Source organism: Ranitomeya imitator, chromosome 2 (genome assembly GCF_032444005.1).
Source record: "Ranitomeya imitator isolate aRanImi1 chromosome 2, aRanImi1.pri, whole genome shotgun sequence".
Lineage (NCBI taxonomy): Eukaryota > Metazoa > Chordata > Amphibia > Anura > Dendrobatidae > Ranitomeya > Ranitomeya imitator.
The window spans coordinates 106,473,108-106,497,396 of record NC_091283.1 but is presented as its reverse complement, the minus strand read 5'-3'; the positions used below and the strand labels follow the sequence as shown (position 1 = coordinate 106,497,396).

Sequence of the window (24,289 nt, the reverse complement as noted above, 5' to 3'; positions counted from 1 at the left end):
TGCAATGCTGTTTTTCTCTTAATCAGGAGTGTTAAATGGAGTCTATAGTGAGTCACATACACAATACATTACACTGTATGGTTAGATAGGTCAGGAGACAGTCGCTAAATAAGTGGCATCAGAGGAAATTCATTTTTCTAACAGTCTGTTTGCAGCAATGGCACCCCAATACCAGCTGGTACACAAACAAAATGTATCTCCCAAGCTCAATGTTTCATAAGCAAATTAATACATAGAAGTACATATATAACCTAGAAAACAAGACAAAACTGAAAGTTCAGGTCCATCTATATCATGATATATCCAGGTCGTGAATCCCACTCTTAGTACATTGAGCTCCCCAAAATCATCCTACGCCTTATCTTTCAGCTCTATCTCATGGTGTACTATTGATTAAAGTGGCATAACATGAGACCGATGGGCCCCAATGCAAAATATCCAAGAGGGCCCCCAACTAACACAAGCCTTTAATATTATTGATCTTACACAATTTGACCTTTAGGGCTCCCTATCAACAAGGCCTGGGTGCAACTGTAACCCTTGCACGTACAATTACCACCCAGGTCCATGCACACAACTGTAATATGGCTCCATCTTGTAAAGATGACTAGTAAGTCTTCCATAGAGATAGGGAGCCCTATACTGTTCCTTCAATTTTATTTGGTGGCATACAAATGTTTTTGTATTCTTTTGGACTGTAGCATGCTCCATTGAACTCCATTTATATACCGTAGAGGCAGTGTCGGACTGGGGTGCCACTTTTCACCTGCATACAAATATTACACTACCCTTGTCACAAATTTACTTCTATCTCTATTTATTAATAAACTGGATAGTTTGGTAAATGAATGATGAGATGCTGCTTTTTTCTGTACAGAGTGAATCAAGTGAATTATGCTAAGTACTGCCCATACAGTGGGGTTGGGGTCCCAGATCTGCACAGGGTCCCACTGGGGGATTCCCCTGTTACCCTGTGGGCCAGTCCGAGCCTGCGTAGAGGTGTACTATCTCTGTACATGCGAAACCACCATATAATCTGTTGATTTTTGTTTGCACTTTTGCATTTTCCCCTCCCCTTCTTCCAACTTTTTAATTGTTCCATTCCTTGTTTTTTGGGCTGTGAGTCATAGTATTGAATTACATCATCCATTTTACCCAAAAAATGTTCTGATTAATGGAAAAAAATCAAACTGGGATGAAAACGTGAAAAAAAATGCAACTCTTCCATAATATTTTGTGTTTTGTTGTGACTGCATTCATTGTATGGTAAAAAATTAACTGGCAGCATGTTTCTTCCGGTCAGTATGATTACGGCAACACTAAATTGCAAAGATTTTTTTATTTAAGTAGTGAAACTAATATGAATTTTGTAAAAAAAAAATATGTTTGTTCGATCATTTTCTGAGACCTTTATCATTTCTATTTTTACATCAATTGAGCTGAATCAATGAACGCACTGGACAAGAACAACAGATGAGTGTAAGAAAGGCTGACAGGCGACAGTGGCAAAGGCTGTATGCTATAAATGTCTCTCAGTGTACGGCCAGCAGTGGCAGCCTGTCAGCGGCACTATAAAACACACTAGGCAGGTAGATTTGTGGCTGGCATGGCAGAAGCCGCACAGGGCAAAAATATGATAAGGCAGGTAAGGAAATGTCTGATAGTGCAGGGCCAAATGCTATCCGCAACAAAGTGCTAAGGCAGTAGGGTAGTCAAAGCAAAAGCCGAGGTCAGGAACAGGAATAACAGGCTAAATTTGAGCAGTGGCTATGGAGTGAACCAGAGTTAGTGTTTCCTATAAATGGCAGCCGGGGATTGACAGCTGGGACTTAAATAGAGAGGCGCCACAATCATGGCTCCCATAAGGGAGATAATTACACTAATAACCAGCCATCTGCTGCAAAACGCAGATAAATTGGAAGAATAGACAAGTCCCAGCTATCCAAAAGTTGAAGTGAAACACGCTACCATCGCTCAGCAGCATCCACAGTATTAGTGCCGTGCTGCCCAGTGACAAAGGCAAAGGTAGAAGAACATGTTCAGGAAATGTTGTTACACCCTGGATAGAAATCCATTTACATTGACAGACCGATGGCACGATATGTGAAATTTTACCAATTGACAGTCATCTAATCTCTTAGTGCCTAAGCTAATTTTGACCTTAATATATAGGCCAAATTTTTTAAATCTGACCATTGTCATTTTATGATGTAATAATGTGGCACCCCATGGGGTTCAGGTACCACAGTGGTATAGCCTTCCTCTCGGGGAGGGTGATGCCATGCCTGGAAACAAGGAGAATCCCTTTGGCAGGTGCAGCGCCCCAGGGTCCTGGTCGTCGCAGTGGTATTGCTTTCCTCTCGGGGAGAGTGATGCTACATTTGGAGGCAAAGAAGGATAACTGCATCCAGGCATCACAAACATGCAACACATTTCACACTCCAGACCACCAGGGGGAGCTTCTGCTCCTATTTATTAGGTCACTCCCCATATATATATATAACTGGTAGTCTGTAGGGAGAGTTAGGGTACGTTCACATTTGCGGTTTGCGCCGCAGCGTCGCCGCCGCAACAAAACGCATGCGTCGTGCGGCCCTATCTTTAACATTGGCGCCGCATGGGGCCGCATGTGCATGCGTTGTGTTGCGTTGTGTTTTACGCCGCATGCGGCGTTAGGGCGCACCTGTCTGGGCGCGGCAAACGCAACATGTTGCATTTTTCTGGCGGCGCCGACCTTTTAAAAAACGCATGCGTCGTGTTTGCGTCGTGTTTGCGTCGTCGATGCGCCTTTTTTCCCATTGACTTGTATTGACAACGCAGACGACGCAAGTACTTGCGTCGTGGTGCGTTGTACGACGCATGCGTTTTCCAATAAAAAATGCAAAACATTGTCTAGACTTTGTCTAGACACAAAAAAAACAACCTATATATATAAAGAAACGAGGGGTTTGCCATTGTCTTTCACAAGTCATCACACCAGACAAGACTAGACTGGAGAATCTGCTTTCCAAACTTGTAAGTATATATTTCTCTTTGCACATTTTGTATTTTGTGTTTTATTTCTTGATTTGTCTATATTTTTGTAATGTTTGGTCTGTGCTATTACGGTTATGGGTTGTTATTGAAAAATTGTTTGTCTGGTTCTGATGTTCTTCTGGGTTAATAGGATTGCATTTATTTTCTTTTTTTTTTTTTTCTTTTATTTTTTTTTTTACGTTAGTTTGGGTTTGGTTATGTGTTTTGTTCTTGTGTCATGTGGTTGTTCAATGTATTGATTTTTGCTCATTTTGTCTTGTAAAATTTCTGGTGCATGTTTTTCTGGTTTCTATTGTTGGTGGTAACTGTGTGGCATTTTCTTGGCTCATGTCTTGCTGTGTTTTGGATTATGCTGTTGGCTTTATTTTTTCTTTCCTTGAGTGTATTTTCTTGCTGGTGGGGGGGCAACATTTATGATGTCTTTGTATTGTATAGTTCCGTGCTGCTGCTATGCCATTATAGTTTCAATTGTACTTTCCCTTTATTTTAAAAAATATCGCTGATGTTTTTACGTCGTTTTCCGTATGGCATATATCTTCCTTCATTGACTGATTGCATTGCGAAGTGTGTAGTATAATTTTTATTTGTTTATATTATTTTTGGTGGTGGCCTTTTTTAAAAATTCCATGTGTTTTATTTTCTATTTGGCTATGGTTTATGTTTGGGTTGCTGTATATTTTTACAGCGGTTGTCCCGTAATGTTTATTGCTTGTTATCTAGAATGGTTTTTATTGCCTTTTGTCTTTCTGTGGTTAGATGTCACAAGATGTTGTTTTTTAGGATCATGTCTTGTTGCAATTGTAAAGTATTGCGTTCATTATTTTGCTCTTTCATTGTATTTTTGTGCCTGTAATGTTTTTTCAGAAAGTTTTGATATGTCCATTTTTGGACATAGGTGTCTATTTTTGCTTTTTGGTTTGGGTCTATTCTTGTATAGTTTCTTCTATTGATTGTCTTCTCTTGCAATGTATGGCGTTGTGGTGTCGCTTTCTTATTTTTGCTTTGTCCGATCAGTCAAAAGTCAATTGTGGTTGTTGTAAAAAATTTTGGGCATATTTTATTGTATGTGCCATATTTAGGTTTAGTTTTGATTTTTTTTTTTCATTTTTTCATGCCAGAACAAACGTGCTACAATGGCCACTGTGTCAGAATCGAGCCAATCGGCGCAGGGGAGTGTGGTGAGTAATTATGTCAATTTCCTTACTATTCGCAGTCATTTGTAGTTTTTAAAATAATTTCTTTATACAATTTTTACAGGCTTCTTCAAGTGAGGGTGAAGGAAGTCAGCGGGAGCAGAGAGGTCAGGGCCAAGGTGTGGCGTCAGCACGGCGAGTGAGTATTTTTATTAAACAATTTCTTTTTTTTTTTTGATTAGCATCCTGCTTTCACTAGGGATGTTTAGTAAGCTTACATTCAAACTTTTCAGGGTAGCAAGTATTGGGGGAAGGTAACAAAGGTGAAACAACCAAAACATTCAAAAATACAGGTGTAGAAACCATCAATATACATATATCAAATGACAAAGGATAGGGCCAAGGTACATATCATGACAGGTGCTGGTGTTTGTTAATATTTGCATATTTGTAACCTTTTCTGTTTTTAATTTTTCTAGGTTTCACAACGGGACCATGGAGTCATTGATGTGGAGCTCCTCATATCAAGCATCCAGGAGCGTGGCCCGTTGTGGGACAGCCGTGACTCCCGGCACATGGACCAGGTGGTGTTGAGGCGTTTGTGGGTAGAGGTGGCAAAGTCGCTGTGGGAGGGCTTTGACATAGCTCCTGCAAAGGACAAAGCCAACTTTGGTGAGTATTGCTGATACGCCGTGCAGATACGTTGCTATGACCCACCATCTTTCCAGGATAAACACAACCGTGTGTGATGCAATAAACGCCTAAAGTTTTGCATCGCACACGGTTGTTTTATCCATTTCAAATGCTACATATGTAACCTTTTTTTTCCTTTGCATTCACAGTTAAAAGGTTGAGGATCAGATGGCGATCCATCAAGGACCGTTTCAATAAGGGGCTACGGGCAGAGGAGGAGCGCTCGAAGAGTGGTGCTGCTGCGGCCAAGTCTGTGCCCTATAAATATTCCAAATGTTTACAGTTCTTAAGACCAGTCCTTGGCCGCCGTCAGTAAGTATTTTGTCCACAAAACATATTGCACAGCCCCATTACAGTGCCCAGCCACATAGCCTACTGCACAAACACATAGTACATTGCCCAGCCACGTACATTGTGCATCCACATAGTATATTGGCAGGTAACAATATCGCAGCCACATACCACACGTTCTAGCCACGTATCCACATAGTATATTTCACAGGCACATACTGTATTGCCCATCCATGTAGTCAGCGTAACATATTGGCCATCCACGTAAATGTATCCCTATTAAAATGCTATATAGGCCATTAGTTAATTTTTTGGGTTAAGCGTGAGTCCTTGTAGTCCATGACAGGTTAAGTTCTGAGTCAGGGTAGTTCTGATTGCAGGAATAATGATGAAGTCTCGATCACATGATCCGAACATCATGGTCGTTCCTGCAATCAGATCAGTGAAATCACTGGGTTTTTTTTTATTTAATTTTTTATCTTGACATTAAATTTTCAACTATTTTTGTGGCATAGGCAGCTTCCAGAAAGAGTTTTCGATTACAAAATTTTTATACCCACAGTGGTATACGGTCAAAATGCTTTGACAGCGGGAATGTTCATGATTGTTATCGTCGGCCCTAACGGTCAGCTGGCGATAACAATCAGAAATTAATTATTGGCCACACAGACTGTGAGACCGAGGATTTGTATTATTGTGTAATGTAATGCTATTTTTATTCCAGGAGTTGGCGTATGGGAGAGGTTATTCATTGAAGACTAATTTTTTCATTATCTTTTCACAGGACACACAGCAGCACCTTCAAGAGAGCTCGCCCCGCAGAAGCGGTCCTTCATGAATCGCCATCTGATCCATCACAGCCCTCCCACAGCGACAGCAGGCTTGCACCACCATCTGGTGAACCGGCAGCCGGTACATCAGGTGTTCCCCTGGCCGAGGCCTCTGGCGCACCTTCGTTTGGGTATTCCCGACAGCGCCAGCGGGCCTCGGACAGGCCAACCATGCCCGAATTTTTGCATTTGAGCACGGTTTTCCAGAACTGTTTCAAGGCGTTGAGCGATAACATGGACACTCGTCTGTCCAATATCGACCGGCGCCTTGAAACAATTGAAACCGAGCTCTCAAATCCGGCAAAACATTTTTTTAGTACCATTGCTAAGGGCATGGTGGAACACCTTACGCCGGAACTACAGATTTCAGTGATGCAGTCCTGCAACACTTCCTACGTGAGGGCTCTCCAGCAGGCTGGGGTCATGCAGTCAGCGACAATGGCAGTAGTGCCGTCGCTGGCAAGCATGACTCCCACTCCTGCTGGAGAGCCACTCCAGCCACCCCACCGTGGTCCACGTGCCGAGCGACGCCACCACAGGCACCATAACATAGTGCCGCCGACTCCTGCTCCTGCCTTCATCCTCCCGTAGGCGTCATCATGCTGGGGAACCTGCCACAGGACCCAAAAAAAAAAAAAAAAAGAGGAAACACAGACGGGCACACAAAGAGGCTCTGGTTGCTGTTCCAGTGACAACACCAACTGTCCGTAGGGGCTCGAGTCGCAGTAGGAGCAGCCAGGGCCAAACAAGGCTTGTGTTGCCTCCTCCCTCCCCTACAGAGGTGGCGGTTTCCTCCCCAGTATACCCTGGGGAGGGTTTGGATCTCCCATCAAGTCTACTTGACTATGTATCCTCCTCTTCGCCATCATCGTCATCTTCTCCATCATCCTCCCATTTCTCTCACCATTCCAGAGAAGACACCTACCATTCCCCCCTGGTGGCACAGGTGGAAACCCCCTAAGTTTAAGAACCCTTTTTGTTTTCTGTTTTCCCCCAATAAAAAATGTTATTTTTAAAAAACACTATTTGTTATTATTTATGCTATTATTTTCCAGAATTTATCTCGGCAAATCACGCCATGTGCTGTCTACACATATTTTGTGCTTCAAACACCTCATATATGCAATGTCAGACACTATTTTTTCAATTTTTAGTTTGCCTTTTTTTGGGTGTCTCTCATTGCTGTATGAGGTGTTCACACTTAATGCAGCAGCGAAACAGACAATGATGCAGATCACTGCAGCGTCCGCTGGTTGGTCCCTGGAGAGCTGTCACAGACATCTCTCCAGCGAACAACGATGCAGAGGCCCACGTACATCATGTTGATAAGCGCAGGGCCACGCTTCAGATATTTACCCTGGTTTCAATTGGAAAACATCGCTGTTATCGTTGCTTATCAGGTAAAACACAAAGATACAGGTCGATCAGACAAACAAGTATATGTAATATTATGGTATAAAAATTGTATTTGAATCGGTATAGAATTTAAAAACTTTTTTATTTAATATTTTAAAAACAACAGGTTCAAGTTTTTATAGGAACATTAAATTTGTGAACTATACTTAGATGCAAAATTTGACATATACCAAACCAACCTAAACGGAACTTTGATTGCACATTTAACGGGAAATTATTTTTTTTTAATATATTTCTAACTGTCACAGTAGAGGTATTATTGGTGTAGTTACAATCAGAAGACAGTCCAAAAGTAACATTACTACACCATTTGATCTTGCCATGACACACGGCCAACATCTGACACAAAATAGGCCGCAAAACGATCACGCATCTGCGCAATTTCCACACTTGTCCTCAGAGGATGATCATGGTAATCGGGCAAGGGGTTGGCTATGGGTTCATCCAGTTCAACATTTATTCTCTCTTTGGCCATAATGAAATTGTGGAGAACCACACAAGCCTTCACCACCTCATCCACTGTTTCAATTTTAAGATTAATGGCCGATCCCAATATCCGCCATTTGGAAACGAGGATGCCAAAGGCGCACTCCACAGTCCTTCTGGCCCTGGACAGTCTGTAATTGAAAACCCTTTTTGTATGGTCCAAGCCCCGACTGGAGTAGGGTTTCAATAGGTTGGCAGACATTTGGAATGCCTCATCCCCTACCACAACAAATGGCATCGCAGGGCCTTCGGTGTGGTGAAGAGGTCGTGGCTGTGGGAAATTAAAATTGTTTCCATATAACTTTTGGCCCATATCCGACTCTTTAAATGTGCGCGAGTCATTTGCACGCCCAAATGCACCAATGTCCACTGCGAGAAAATGGCAGTCCGCACCGGCAATTGCCATGAGAACAGTTGAAAAGTATTTTTTATAATTGTAGAAAAGGGATCCACTTTTCGCAGGCTTGGTAATCCGAATGTGCTTTCCATCGACAGCGCCAATACAGTTTGGAAAATTACACACTTGGTTGAATTTCTGTGCGTTGGCCTCCCAGATTGCACTTGTAGGGACAGGTAAATATTCCTCCCGGAGATTATCCCACAAAGCGCGGCATGTCTCAGCAATAATTCCTGAAAGAGTGGAGACTCCAATCCGGAATTGAAAATGAAGTGACCTCAACGTTTCTCCGGTAGCCAGGAAACTGCAAAGAAGATAAAGAAATTTAGAATAAAGCACATTATAATTTATAAAAGTACATTGACCATTACAATTGAAAAAAATTAATAAAATAAAATAAAAAGTAAATACATATCACAGTCATTCAAACAGCAACGTACCGTAGAGTCACCAGCAGCCGTTCCTCTGCGGAAATAGCTCTCCGGAGCTGCGTGTCCTGCCTGCTAATGGATCCTTCCACCCGACGCAGAAGATAGCGGAAGCTCTCCTGTGACATCCGGGTATATTCGAAATATTTTTCCCGGTTGTCATTCAGTTCGCCAAACAAGCAATGGTATGCTCCACGACTCTCCCGGACTTCAACTATAGGGTGGATCCAAAAGCGGCGACGACTCCATCTCCGTTTTTCCCTTTCCCTTTCATTAAAACAGGCAACAGCATAGGCATGAGCCAAGGCAAATTCCATATCCATATCCATGTAGATACTGTTCATGGTTCGCTCCATCATGAATACCAGCAAAATGTGAGGAATTCATCTCTGCCAGGGTATATACACATTTGTTAACACCAACCCTCTTCTAGCCATTGGTGGTTCTTTATCTATTGTGTAGACACTTTTTATTGTGGGTGGGGGATGATGAATGACTCACTGCACTAAAAACGCATGCGTCTAAAAACCCTGCGTTTTTTGGTAAAAACGCAACTGCGTTTCAAAAACCCGCAGCGTTTTGCGACGCATGCGTTGAACGCATGCGGCGCAAAACGCTGCGTTGTACATGCGTTTTGGTGCGTTTTTGTTTGCGTTGTGCGTTGCGGCGACGACGCTGCGGCGCACAACGCAAATGTGAACTTAGACTTAGTTAGTTGCTGGCTGAGCTCAGCTCAGTTCAGTTCCAGACCAGAGTCTGAGGAGGATGGAAGGTTAAAGGAGCTGTGCATGCCCTCAGAGTTGCAGCTCCCAGAAAGAGAAATTGAAAGGCAGAACTGTATTGCAGCGAACGTGAAGGAAGTCGAAGCATAGGAGAGGATACCAGAAGGGGACCAGCCCCGCTCAAGCTGTCTCCTTCTGAGGTGCAAAATCCCAGTAGCTGGAACACCGAGGGAGTAAGGACCTCTTTGCCTTATTTCAGAGACCGGCAGGACAGATAATTGCAGGTTACCTGTTCGCACCTACACCCAGGAGGCATGGTGACACCTACAGAGCCGGGTTATCTAAGAGACCCTATAAATACGCTCAAGTCACCAGTCATACGGGTATTGTCCTATCCTGTTTGGGGGACAGAGAGAACTAAACACCACATTTGTGAGACCCTTATGTGAAGCCATAGGCAGTAAGGGACTACACCACCGCAGAGCAAGGGAAGGCTACTGATTTCCACCTTGGCAAGGGGACTCTGGACTTGCCTCCAAACCGGCCGGACTCTGCCTGCCCTGTGATCTGGTACCCTGGACTGTGGATGCTGAAGTCTACAGTAAAGGTAAAGAGACTGCAAACTTGGGTCCTCTTTCTTCTCTGCGCCTCTCACCATCCACCGTCAACACACTGGGACGCCCTGGGGACATACTTCACCTGTGGGAAGGTATACCATCTAGCTGCCATAACATCACCCCAGCGGACCCCTTATGCAGCGTCAGTCACCCTGACCGAATACCACAGGTGGCGTCATGAACATAAACTCTACCCCTTCAAAGACCTTTCCCCTTTTACATAGACATCCCAGGGCCACGGACCGGGTCAGCCACCAAGACATCCCCCAGTGAATATCGGACCCAGTACCAAGTACCCCACTGCCCTGACGGGGCGCTCCAGAGGTAAGCTGTACATTCAACACATTCTGACTCCAGGCCAGAAGGGGGAGCTCTGAAACCAGTTTACAGGGGAGCTTCCCAGATAATATACATTCTGGTCTGGAGGAGGCGTTTGTTAGTCTGGTGCAGACAAGGAACAGAGAAGGAGCACAGGAAGAGTCAGGAGCTAGATGAGAGTTGCGAGTGGGCTCCCTCTAAGCTAGAGCACAGAAACCGGGCACAGTGAGCCCGAGGCCGTGAGGAACTACAAGTCCCATGGCAAAACCGGAGGGCAGGAAGCTGAAAGGGACTTGCCCATATTACACTTGAGGTACAGCAACTATCAGAACCCTGAACAGAGACCCCAAGGAAACTGTTTGAGTTGCCTACCATGCAGGTACTGTCCCAGGATGGGAGAAAAAGACTACCGTTCCAGAAAGCCGCAGGCAGCAAGGGACTGATATTCAGTGCATAGTGGAAAGCTCCCAATCTGACCTGACCAAGAGGGTTCAATCCGTTTCCAGGCTGCCTGACTCCACCGTCACCTGTTGCCAGTGCCCTAGACTGAAACTGACTGCCAACAGTAAACTAGGTAAAGACATTGCAACTCCGTGTCCTTCATTTATTCTGGCACCACACCACTCTGGCCAAACACATTGGGAGCCCTGGGGACCCCACTTCACCTGTGGGAAGTGAAACCATCTATGCTGCAGCACCATCACCCCCAGAGGACCCCTTTAAGCAGCGTCGGTCACTTTTGACCGAGAACCACAGGTGGCGTCATGAACATTTAGTATTTTTCAGACTTTATTCAAACTCCTTTAACCCCTTCCCGACCCATGACGCCACGTAGGCGTCATGAAAGTCGGTGCCAATCCGACCCATGACGCCTATATGGCGTCATGGAAAGATCGCGTCCCTGCAGGCCGGGTGAAAGGGTTAACTCCCATTTCACCTGATCTGCAGGGACAGGGGGAGTGGTAGTTTAGCCCAGGGGGGGTGGCTTCACCCCCTCGTGGCTACGATCGCTCTGATTGGCTGTTGAAAGTGAAACTGCCAATCAGAGCGATTTGTAATATTTCACCCATTATAACGGGTGAAATATTACAATCCAGCCATGGCCGATGCTGCAATATCATCGGCCATGGCTTGAAATACTAATGTGCCCCCACCCCACCGATCGCCCCCCAAGCCCCCCGATCTGGCCGGTACACTGCTCCGGCTCCCCTCCGTCCAGTGCTCCGCTCCCCCCCGTGCTCTTGTCCGCTCCCCCCGTGCTCCAATCACCCCCCCGTGCTCCAATCACCCCCCCTGCACTCCGATCCACCCCCCCGTGCTCCGTTCCACCCCCCGTGCTCCGTTCCAGCCCCCCCGTGCTCCGTTCCAGCCCCCCCGTGCTCCGTTCCACGCCTGCCGTGCTCCGATTCCCCCCCGTGCTCCGATCCCCCCCCCCGTGGTCCCCCCCACCCCATCATACTTACCGATCCTGCCGGGGTCCCGTCCGTCTTCTCCCTGGGCGCCGCCATCTTCCAAAATGGCGGGCGCATGCGCAGTACGCCCGCCGAATCTGCCGGCCGGCAGATTCGTTCCAAAGTGCATTTTGATCACTGAGATAGATTATATCTCAGTGATCAAAATAAAAAAAATAATAAATGACCCCCCCCTTTGTCACCCCCATAGGTAGGATTTTTCCACTAATGTTAGAATAGGGTTAGGGTTAGGGGTAGGGTTAGGGTTAGGGGTAGGGTTAGGGGTAGGGTTAGGGTTAGGGGTAGGGTTAGGCGTAGGGTTAGGGGTAGGGTTAGGGGTAGGGTTAGGGTTAGGGGTAGGGGTAGGGCTAGGGTTAGGGCTAGGGTTAGGGCTAGGGTTAGGGTTAGGGTTAGGGCTAGGGTTAGGGTTAGGGCTAGGGTTAGGGTTTCGGTATGTGCACACGTATTCTGGTCCTCTGCGGATTTTTCCGCTGCGGATTTGATAAATCCGCAGTGCTAAACCGCTGCGGATTTATGGCGGATTTACCGCGTTTTTTCTGCACATTTCACTGCGGTTTTACAATTGCGATTTTCTATTGAAGCAGTTGTAAAACCGCTGCGGAATCCGCACAAAGAAGTGACATGCTGCGGAATGTAAACTGCTGCGTTTCCGTGCAGTTTTTCCGCAGCATGTGTGCAGCGATTTTTGTTTCCCGTAGGTTTACATTGAACTGTAAGCTCATGGGAAACTGCTGCTTTTCCGCAGCATGTGCACATACCTTTAGAATTAGGCCATGTGCACACGGTGCGGATTTGGCTGCGGATTGGCCGCTGCGGATTCGCAGCAGTGTTTCATCAGGTGTACAGTACCATGTAAACATATGAAAAACCAAATCCGCTGTGCCCATGGTGCGGAAAATACCGCGCGGAAACGCTGCGTTGTATTTTCCGCAGCATGTCAATTCTTTGTGCGGATTCCGCAGCGTTTTAAACCTGTTCCTCAATAGGAATCCGCAGGTGAAATCCGCACAAAAAACACTGGAAATCCGCGGAAAATCCGCAGGTAAAACGCAGTGCCTTTTACCCGCGGATTTTTCAAAAATGGTGCGGAAATATCTCACACGAATCCGCAACGTGGGCACATAGCCTTAGGGTTAGGGTTGGAATTAGGGTTGTGATTAGGGTTGTGATTAGGGTTATGGCTACAGTTGGGATTAGGGTTAGGGGTGTGTTGGGGTTAGTGTTGGAGGTAGAATTGAGGGGTTACCACTGTTTAGGCACATCAGGGGTCTCCAAACGCAACATGGCGACACCATTGATTCCAGCCAATCTCGTATTCAAAAAGTCAAATGGTGCTCCCTCACTTCCGAGCCCTGACGTGTGCCCAAACAGTGGTTTACCCCCACATATGGGGTACCAGCATACTCAGGACAAACTGCGCAACAATTACTGGGGTCCAATTTCTCCTGTTACCCTTGTGAATCAAAAAAAATGCTTGCTAAAACATAATTTTTGAGGAAAGAAAAATGATTTTTATTTTCACGGCTCTGCGTTGTAAACGTCTGTGAAGCACTTGGGGGTTCAAAGTGCTCACCACATATCTAGATAAGTTCCTTGGGGGGTCTAATTTCTAAAATGGGGTCACTTGTGGGGGTTTCTACTGTTTAGGCACACCAGGGGCTCTGCAAACGCAACGTGACACCCGCAGACCATTCCATCAAAGTCTGCATTTCAAAAGTCACTACTTCCCTTCTGAGCCCCGACGTGTGCCCAAACAGTGGTTTACCCCCACTCATGGGGTATCAGCGTACTCAGGAGAAACTGGACAACAACTTTTGGGGTCCAATTTCTCCTGTAACCCTTGGGAAAATAAAAAATTCGGGGCTAAATAATTATTTTTGAGGAAAGAAAACGTATTTATTATTTTCACGGCTCTGCATTATAAACTTCTATGAAGCACTTGGGGGTTCAAAGTGCTCACCACACATCTAGATAAGTTCCTTTCGGGGTCTAGTTTCCAAAATGGGGTCACTTGTGGGGGGTTTCTACTGTTTAGGCACATCAGGGGCTCTGCAAACGCAACGTGACGCCCGCAGAGCATTCCATCAAAGGCTGCATTTCAAAACGTCACTACTTCAATTCCAAGCCCCGGCATGTGCCCAAACAGTAGTTTACCCCCACATATGGGGTATCACCGTACTCAGGAGAAACTGGACAACAAATATTGGGGTCAAATTTCTCCTGTTACCCTTGGGAAAATTAAAAAATTCTGGGCTAAATAATTATTTTTGAGGAAAGAAAACGTATTTATTATTTTCACGGCTCTGCATTATAAACTTCTATGAAGCGCTTGGGGGTTCAAAGTGCTCACCACACATCTAGATAAGTTCCTTTCGGGGTCTAGTTTCCAAAATGCAGTCACTTGTGGGGGGTTTCTACTGGTAAGCCACATCAGGGGCTCTGCAAACGCAACGTGACGCCCACAGAGCATTCCATCAAAGTCTGCATTTCAAAACGTCACTACTTCACTTCCGAGCCTCGGCATGTGCCCAAACAGTGGTTTACCCCCACATATGGGGTATCAGCGTACTCAGGAGAAACTGGACAACAACTTTTGGGGTCCAGTTTCTTCTGTAACCCTTGGGAAAATAAAAAATTCTGGGCTAAATAATTATTTTTGAGGAAAGAAAACGTATTTATTATTTTCACGGCTCTGCATTATAAACTTCTATGAAGCACTTGGGGGTTCAAAGTGCTCACCACACATCTAGATAAGTTCCTTTGGGGGTCTAGTTTCCAAAATGGGGTCACTTGTGGGGGGTTTCTACTGTTAAGCCACATCAGGGGCTCTGCAAACGCAACGTGACGCCCACAGAGCATTCCATCAAAGTCTGCATTTCAAAACGTCACTACTTCACTTCCGAGCCCCGGCATGTGCCCAAACAGTGATTTACCCCCACATATGGGGTATCATCGTACTCAGGAGAAACTGGACAACAACTTTTGGGGTCAAATTTCTCCTGTTACCCTTGGGAAAATAAAAAATTGCAGGCTAAAAGATCATTTTTGAGAAAATAATTTTTTTTTTTTTTCATGGCTCTGCGTTATAAACTTCTGTGAAGCACTTGGGGGTTCAAAGTCCTCACCACACATCTAGATTAGTTCCTTTGGGGGTCTAGTTTCCAAAATGGTGTCATTTCTGGGGGATCTCCAATGTTTAGGCACACAGGGGCTCTCCAAATGTGACATGGTGTCCGCTAATGATTGGAGCTAATTTTCCATTTAAAAAGCCAAATGGCGTGCCATCCCTTCCGAGCCCTGCCGTGTGCCCAAACAGTGGTTTACCCCCACATATTGGGTATCTGCGTACTCAGGACAAACAGGACAACAATATTTGGGGTCCAATTTCTCCTATTATCCTTGGCAAAATAGGAAATTCCAGGCTAAAAAATCATTTTTGAGGGAAGAAAAATTATTTTTTATTTTCATGGCTCTGCGTTATAAACTTCTGTGAAGCACCTGGGGGTTTAAAGTGCTCAATATGCATCTAGATAAGTTCCTTGGGGGGTCTAGTTTCCAAAATGGGGTCACTTGTGGGGGAGCTCCAATGTTTAGGCACACAGGGGCTCTCCAAACGCGACATGGTGTCCGCTAACAATTGGAGCTAATTTTCCATTCAAAAAGTCAAATGGTGCGCCTTCCCTTCCGAGCCCTGCCGAGTGCCCAAACAGTGGTTTACCCCCACATATGAGGTATCGACGTACTCGGGAGAAATTGCCCAACAAATTTTATGATCCATTTTACCCTACTGCCCATGTGAAAATGAAAAAATTGAGGCGAAAAGAATTTTTTTGTGAAAAAAAAGTACTTTTTCATTTTTACAGATCAATTTGTGAAGCACCTGAGGGTTTAAAGTGCTCACTAGGCATCTAAATAAGTTCCTTGGGGGGTCTAGTTTCCAAAATGGGGTCACTTGTGGGGGAGCGCCAATGTTTAGGCACACAGGAGCTCTCCAAACGCGACATGGTGTCCGCTAACGATGGAAATAATTTTTCATTCAAAAAGTCAAATGGCGCTCCTTCCCTTCCGAGCCTTACCATGTGCCCAAACAGTGGTTTACCCCCACATGTGAGGTATTGGTGTACTCAGGAGAAATTGCCCAACACATTTTAGGATCCATTTTATCCTGTTGCCCATGTGAAAATGAAAAAATTGAGGCTAAAAGAATTTTTTTGTGAAAAAAAAGTACTTTTTCATTTTTACGGATTAATTTGTGAAGCACCTGGGGGTTCAAAGTGCTCACTATGCATCTAGATAAGTTCCTTGGGGCGTCTAGTTTCCAAAATGGGGTCACTTGTGGGGGAGCTCCAATTTTTAGGCACACGGGGGCTCTCCAAACGTGACATGGTGTCCGCTAAAGAGTGGAGCCAATTTTTGATTCAAAAAGTCAAATGGCGCTCCTTCCCTTCCAAGCCCTGCCGTGCGCCCAAACAGTGGTTTACCCCCACATATGAGGTATCAGCGTACTCAGGACAAATTGGACAACAACTTTCGTGGTTCAGTTTCTCCTTTTACCATTGGGAAAATAAAAAAATTGTTGCTAAAAGATAATTTTTGTGACTAAAAAGTTAAATGTTCATTTTTTCCTTCCATGTTGCTTCTGCTGCTGTGAAGCACCTGAAGGGTTAATAAACTTCTTGAATGTGGTTTTGAGTACCTTGAGGGGTGCAGTTTTTAGAATGGTGTCACTTTTGGGTATTTTCAGCCATATAGACCCCTCAAACTGACTTTAAATGTGAGGTGGTCCCTAAAAAAAATGGTTTTGTAAATTTCGTTGTAAAAATGACAAATCGCTGGTCAAATTTTAACCCTTATAACTTCCTAACAAAAAAAAATTTTGTTTCCAAAATTGTGCTGATGTAAAGTAAACATGTGGGAAATGTTATTTATTAACTATTTTGTGTCACATATCTCTCTGGTTTAACAGAATAAAAATTCAAAATGTGAAAATTGCGAAATTTTCAAAATTTTCGCCAAATTTCCGTTTTTATCACAAATAAACGCAGAATTTATTGACCTAAATTTACCACTAACATGAAGCCCAATATGTCACGAAAAAACAATCTCAGAACCGCTAGGATCCGTTGAAGCGTTCCTGAGTTATTACCTCATAAAGGGACACTGGTCAGAATTGCAAAAAACGGCAAGGTCTTTAAGGTCAAAATAGGCTGGGTCATGAAGGGGTTAAAAAAAATTTACCTCTAAAATCTTGCTTTAGCCCTAATTTTTTCACTTTTGCAAGAGGTAACATAAAAAAGTGGACCCCACAGTTGCTTTCCCACATTCTTTTGAGCGCAGCGATACCCCACATGTAGTGAAAATTTTCTGTTTGGACAAATGGCAGGGCTCTGAATGGAAGGAGTAACATTTGAATTTTGGAACACAAATTCTCTGCAATAGATTGCGGGCGACAAGTCAAATTTGCAAGGCCCCTGATGTGCCCAAACAGCAGAACTCCCCCCACAACTGACCCTATTTTGGAAACGACATGCCTCAAGGGTTTTATCCAGAGGTATATTGAGGATTTTGAACTCAAAGGTACTACACAGATTTTGATAACATAAGGTCATCATTAGAGATGAGCAAAACATTCAAGGTTCTGTTCGGACCGGTGACCGTCCCGATGTTTGTACAACATGTCTGACGAACATACCCAAACCAAACAAATAGACAAGACCTTCAGGGGGGCCAAAAAGCCACCAAAACAGCTAAAACTAGAGGCAGAAACCAGGAAAAGTGGCATTAATTGACCCGTCAATTGTACTATAAATAAATAATTGAAAAAAAATTGATGTGGCTTCCTCTGTATTTTTGATAACCAGCCAGGCAAAACATACAGCTGTGTGCTGCAACCCTCAGCTGTCAGTGTTAACAAGGCTGGCTATCAAGAATAGAGGTATCCCCATGCTGTTTTTTTATTTATTAAAAGTGAACCTGTCACCTTGTTTTGCCGCTATAAGATACAGCCACTGCCTTTCGGGACTTATCTACACCGTTCTATAATGCTATAGATAAGCCCCCGGTCTGACCTGAAAGAGAAGAAAAACAAGTTTTATTATACTCACCCGGGGGTGGTCCGGTCCGATGGGTGTTGCAGGTCCCGGGTCCGGCTCCTCCCATCTTCATGTGATGTCATCATCCTGCTTGTTTCGTGCCATGCTCCTGCACAGGCATACTGATCTGCCATGTTGAGGATAGAGTAAAGTACTGCAGTGCGCAGGCGCTGGGCCTCTCTGACATTTCCCGGCACCTGCACACCGCAGGACTTTGCTCTGCCCTCAACAGGGCAGATCAGTACGCCTGTGCAGGAGCACGGTGCGAAGCAAGCAGTATGGCGACATTGCATGAAGATGGGAGGCGCTGGACCCAGGACCTGTGACATCCATTGGACTGGACCACCCCCGGGGGAGTATAATAAAACTTCTTTTTCTTCTCTTTCAGGTTGGACAGGGGGCTTACCTACAGCATTATAGAATGCTGTAGATAAGCCCCAAAAGTCAGTGGCCGCATCTTATAGCGGCAAAATGAGGTGACTGGTTCCCTTAAAATAAATAATTTTAAAAAATAGCATGGTGACACCTCCTTTTTGGCAATCAGTCAAACTAAAGCTAACAGCTGGGAGCTGATATTCTCTGGTTGGTAATGGGCCACGGATATTCCCCCCCAGCCTAAAAAAAGTAGCCCGCAGCGCCCCAGAAAAGGCGCATCTATTAGATGCGCCAATTCTGGTGCTTTCCCCGGGTCTTGACACTTGCTCTGTGGTGGCAAGTGGGAATAGTTTGCACCATGTGCTCGGGTATGCACGGAATATCACGGGTGCTCGAGTGACATGCTTGAATCTCCACCCCGCATGTTCTGCAGTTGTTAGCCACCTCAAAAAACATTCAGGGATTGCAGTACTTTTCAGGCAATCCTCGCGTGTGCTTTGGGTGTCACTAAGAGCCATGAAACATGCGAAGCAGGGACTTGAGCATGTAAATCGAGCACCTACGATGCTCAGTGCATACCAATGCAAACTTTAGTGGCGAGCACTTGTTTATTTTATCGTCATCATTTTTTTACTTTTGAAAAAATCCTAACCCCAACCCTAACCCTTAACCCAGCCCTAAGCCCAACCCTAAACCTAAGCCCAGCAGTAACCCTAAGCCCAAACCTAACCCTAATATCAAAGAATGAAAGAAATAAAAATTATAAAATAAAAAAAAATTTAATCTGAAAGGGGATGACACAAGGATGATTTTCTAATTATTTGGGCTTTTGATCACTGTGATATGGTCTATCAGAGAGATCAAAAGTTTAAAGCCAATAGGAAATTTCCCTGCTGTTACCAGGTGCCGATCGGCTGATCTCGGCGGGTACACTACGCAGGCACCCACCATTTTGTTTTATGAGGACGAGGGTCAGGGGACGAACAGGGGGGCCGGGGGATGGCAGAGGTATCGTTGGGCACTTGGGGACATCATCATGTAAGATCATGTCAGTAGAGAGAGAAATTATTTTTATAGCGTTCACACTTATTTTTGAGGGAGCGCCGTTATACAGTACGCTGAATAATAAATGTTAGCTCAGTGCACATAGGCTGCCATTGCTCTCACTAGCACAAGTCCTGTTTATACAAACAATGCAGAGCAGAAAACATTTATTTTTTGCTGCGCAAAAGATCAATTAAACCAATTAAGGTGCATTTTGCTAGTTCATTGGGTGCTTAGTAGCCTGTTTACACAGCAAGATAATAGTTTTTAACAAGGCTTGTCTATGCCAGTGACCCAACCAGTATGGCTCAAAATGCCAAGAGCACCACTAGGCATTTAAATAATCTCCTCTGGTAATATATTATCATAGTACAAAATGCTGACTGTTCATCTCTTCCAATAAGTCGATTGGAAAAAGTTATTTTCCTTAGCCCTCAGGGTGCTGTGTGTTAGGGGACTAATGGCAAAACAGATTCATGCATCATTGATGAAAATTAAAATCAGCTATGTAAAACATAAAATGTAGAACAGAGGATGCAGACCAAGCAGAACATTAAGGCCGGCTTCACACTCAGCGTATGAAAATACGGTCCGTATATTACGGCCGTAATACGCTGAAATGTCCCGAAAATAGTGGTCCGTAGCTCCTCCGTAGGCAGGGTGTGTCAGCGTTTCTTGCGCATGGCATCCTCCGTATGTAATCCGTATGGCATCCGTACTGCGTGGTTTTCTCGCAGGCTTGCAAAACCAACATACCGCTATAGAAATGATCCATGTGTCCCAAAAAGAAAAAAATATATATATATACTGTCTATATATATATATATATATATATATATATATATATATATATATGTCATTAGACACATATATGTATATATATTAATATTTATTCCAGCGCCATACAGCTTGAAAGCCGGTAATTCAATTACCGGCTTTTTCTTTCTCCTTCTTAAAACCCGACATGATTTGAGACATGGTTTACATACAGTAAACCATGTCTTCTCTCCATTTTTTTTGCAGATTCCACACTACTAATGTCAGTAGTGTGTATCTGCAAAATTTGGCCGTTCTAGCTCTTAAAATAAAGGCTCCTCGCTGCAAAACCCCGGGGAATGAGTCTAAATATAGATCAATGAGCTATATTTAGCTTCATTTGCGGTGAGGCGCCCTCTGCTGGATGTTCATAGATCGTGGGAAATTTCCTAGAAAGCTCCCAGGCTTTCTAGGCAAGTTCCCACGATCTATAAACAGCCAGCAGAGGGCGCCTCACCGCAAATGAAGCTAAATATAGCTCATTGATCTATATTTAGACTCATTCCCCGGGGTTTTGCAGCGAGGAGCAGCCTGCATTAGCAAAGCTCCTTGCTGCAAAATGTTTTAACCCCTTCATAAGGATTTACATCGTTGGACGTTACAGATCTGCGGAGGGTAAGTATATTGTTGGTTTATTATGTTTTTTCTTTCACAGAACGAGGGTCTTCAGTGATTGGATTGGGCATAGAATAAAATACTCCAACAACCATTGTTTTTATTTCATTAAAATAATATTAAATAATGTGTTTGTGTTTTATTTAACCCTTTCATTCAATTGGATTAATAATGGATAGGTGTCATAATTGACGCCTCTCCATTATTAATTAGGCTTAATGTCACCTTACAATAGCAAGGTGGCATTAACCCTTCATTACCCCATATCCCACCGCTACACGGGAATGGGAAGAGAGTGGCCAAGTGCCAGAATAGGCGCATCTTCCAGATGTGCCTTTTCTGGGGTGGCTGGGGGCAGATATTTTTAGCCAGGGGGGGGCCAATAACCATGGACCCTCTCCAGGCTATTAATATCTGCCCTCAGTCACTGGCTTTACTACTCTGGCGGAGAAAATTGCGCGGGAGCCCACGCCAATTTTTTCCGCCATTTAACCCTTTATTTTAAGAGCTAGAACGGCCAAATTTTACAGATACACACTACTGACATTAGTAGTGTGGAATCTGCAAAAAAAATGGAGAGAAGACATGGTTTACTGTATGTAAACCATGTCTCAAATCATGTCGGGTTTTAGGAAGGAGAAAGAAAAAGCTGTATAGCGCTGGAATAAATATTAATATATATACATATATGTGTCTCACTGACATATATATATATATATATACCTATTCTATGTGTACACATTTATTCTACCTATTGGACTGTAAGCTGTCAGTGTGATTTTACTGTACACCGCACTGAATTGCCGGCTTTTCTCTCTAACAGCGCTGCGTATTTCTCGCAAGTCACACTGCTTGTCCGTGTGAAATCCGTATTTTTCACGCTTCCATAGACTTTCATTGGCGTATTTCTTGCGCAGTACGGTGACAAACGCAGCATGCTGCGATTTTGTACGGCCGTAGAAAGCCGTATAATACTGATCAGTAAAATACGGCAGATAGGAGCAGGGGCATAGAGAATAATTGTGCCGTATTTTTTGCGAGTTTTACGGACGTAGTTTCTGCGCTCTTACGTCCGTAAAACTCGCAAGTGTGAAGCCGGCCTAACTCATGCTGATGTTGTTACTATCAGAGGTGACAACATTTTGTGACTGAGACTAGTGATGTGACATCTAGTCCATTATGCCTTCCACTCTCCCCCTCCTCAGTAATTCACTTGCCAGAGGCAAAGTAGGCTAATCATGACCATGGGATAGCTAGTGTTACCAATGCTAGTGGTGCTGTTTCTGCTGGCGGCTCACGCAATTTCTGCTAGAAGCTCGAACACTCTTTTTTTCTTCCTCTCCCATCACCATGTCCGTTGCCAATACCATTTTCTTGTTTACCATACATTTTGAAGCATAAACTTTACGAAAAATGTTTTGCCACACTTATTCAGTCATGGAAAATTATGGAATCAATCAGATATGTTAGGTAGGGTATGCGTGCTGGATGAAAAGGCTAATGCGAAAACAACCCACCCATGATATGTGGAGTATAAGTGTCTTCATTTGTTTTACTTAAAACAGGTGCGCTACAGCAAACCTGCACATTTCCATGTCTGAAATTAATGTACCGTAATAATTTCTTTTCAGATTTTTCATTATGCAGATTAATTTCCCAATGACCTAACAACAAATGGCAGTTAGTTTCATGACCTCCAAAAATGGCAAAAGCCCGCAGTATCATTGTGAAGTGTACTCAAGTAAAACAGGTACGCAAAAATTAAAATGTGTTTAATTTATTTACATTTTTTCCATTTTAAGAATGCAAAAAGAATTTGCTTATGGCTGGCCACTGGCCAGACTTACATGCCAGGAATACACCTTCTCAGACAGACAAGCCATGATTTCAGCATTTTTTTCAGTAGGAAAAATGGACTGAGGAGACTTAAATTGCTTTCCTTTCACATCAAATTTAAAAAATTGGTTTTATTAAACTAACAGGAAACTAGAAACGGTGCCACAAAGGTGAATATCATAAAGCTATTAATTTACATTTGCACAGACTCTGCAGCTCCTGTACCTCCAAAGTGGAGAAAAATACGATGTAAGGGCTGTGTTCATGGATAAAACATTTTTTTTTACCTTAAAAAAGGTGCTAGTTCAGTGCCCAAACACATTGGTGTGAATAAAAAAATGTGCTTATACTCTTCAGATCTCATACTTTCCATGAGCACGGCCCACAGATTGTGATAATCTCTCCTTAGCCAAACTAGAAATATTGATGGACAAACATCTGCCATATCCTTTTGCTCTCTTGTACTTGTCATTTATGTGTTTTCATTTCCAATTTAAAGAATTGTGCTTATGTTACCCTACAATGCCAATCTACCTCTTGGCACTTTGACCATTTTTGCTCTTACTATTGAGATCTAGTTAACGGGCTGTCTTTGTGTTCAGATTTTAATGAAGAATGTCAGGAGTCAGGACCTTGCTTACTGGGCCCTTGAGGGCCTTGATGTGGTTCGGAGGGCTTTGACCCCTATAGTTACGTCACTGATAACAAAAACAATGTAAAAAGATTGCTATGCATGCATCAAACAATATAAATACAATATGTACAATAAAATAAACAAGCTAAAAAATTGTTAGAAACTTCCCTTCTGCGCAGTTATAATCTTTCTGATTTCAGTAAAACACTGCTACAAGGAGTATTATGTGCAGTAATATCCTGTGAGACCTCAGATGTGATACTTTTAACTGCTTAAAACACTGCTAAATACTCTACATTCTGTAATTTCCTATCCCTTGCAAGTTTTCTTGCTCATTATCTGATGTAAAAGAGAAATAGCGGCATGCACTCTGTATACTGTGCAATAGACTTTGACAATTATTCCTAAGTACATTGTTGGATATTCTGTTCGTGCTCATTCACAATTCCTCTGCATAAGCCATTAATCATTGCTTCACCAGCTATAGTGAAAACAATAGCACTGAATGGTAATTAAATTCAGCAGATCATCATAATTACTGGAAAGTGTTGCATTTGTTAGCAAGACATCTGTAATGGAGACTTCTAAATGTAAAAGCGAGTTCTTAACCAGAAGTTTAAAAAAGACCTTGATGCTGTAAAAGTGTAAAAGCATTCTCAGACATTAGGTAGCTGTCAGCTTAGTCACTCCTATACACATATAATATTGGTGGAAATGTAGTACATGATAATAACAGCACAGCACGAGGTGCTAGAACACATTCTAGTTTTTATGCTGTCTGAAGGGAAAATTGGAATGTGCCAAGACAAAGAGTTGGTGCGAAACTAACATTGATTTTCATTCTACATGTCTATTTATTATAATAATATAATAGTTTTTCTAATATGGTTTAATGAAAAAGTTCCTATCTCTCCCTGCTTAATCGAACTGCTTTATTTTTTGCCTATTTCCAATTCAATGACTCATCTTTTGAGACTCTCCAGTGCATGCTGGACATCAGGGGAGAGGTTGCACAGTGACAGTGCGCTCCCTTGCCGG

At 43.6% G+C, this 24,289-nt stretch overlaps 1 protein-coding gene across 1 annotated transcript; it reads right to left on the bottom strand.

Moving 5' to 3' along the window:
• Nucleotides 1–7,621: 7,621 nt before the first annotated feature.
• Nucleotides 7,622–9,231, bottom strand: LOC138662024 (uncharacterized). Its single transcript, XM_069747116.1, has 2 exons — nt 8,723–9,231; nt 7,622–8,586 (listed from the first exon to the last, which is right to left on the bottom strand). The coding sequence occupies exons 1-2, from the start codon at nt 9,067–9,069 to the stop codon at nt 7,701–7,703; spliced, it is 1,233 nt and encodes a 410-aa protein (XP_069603217.1). The 5' UTR covers nt 9,070–9,231; the 3' UTR covers nt 7,622–7,700.
• Nucleotides 9,232–24,289: the final 15,058 nt, after the last annotated feature.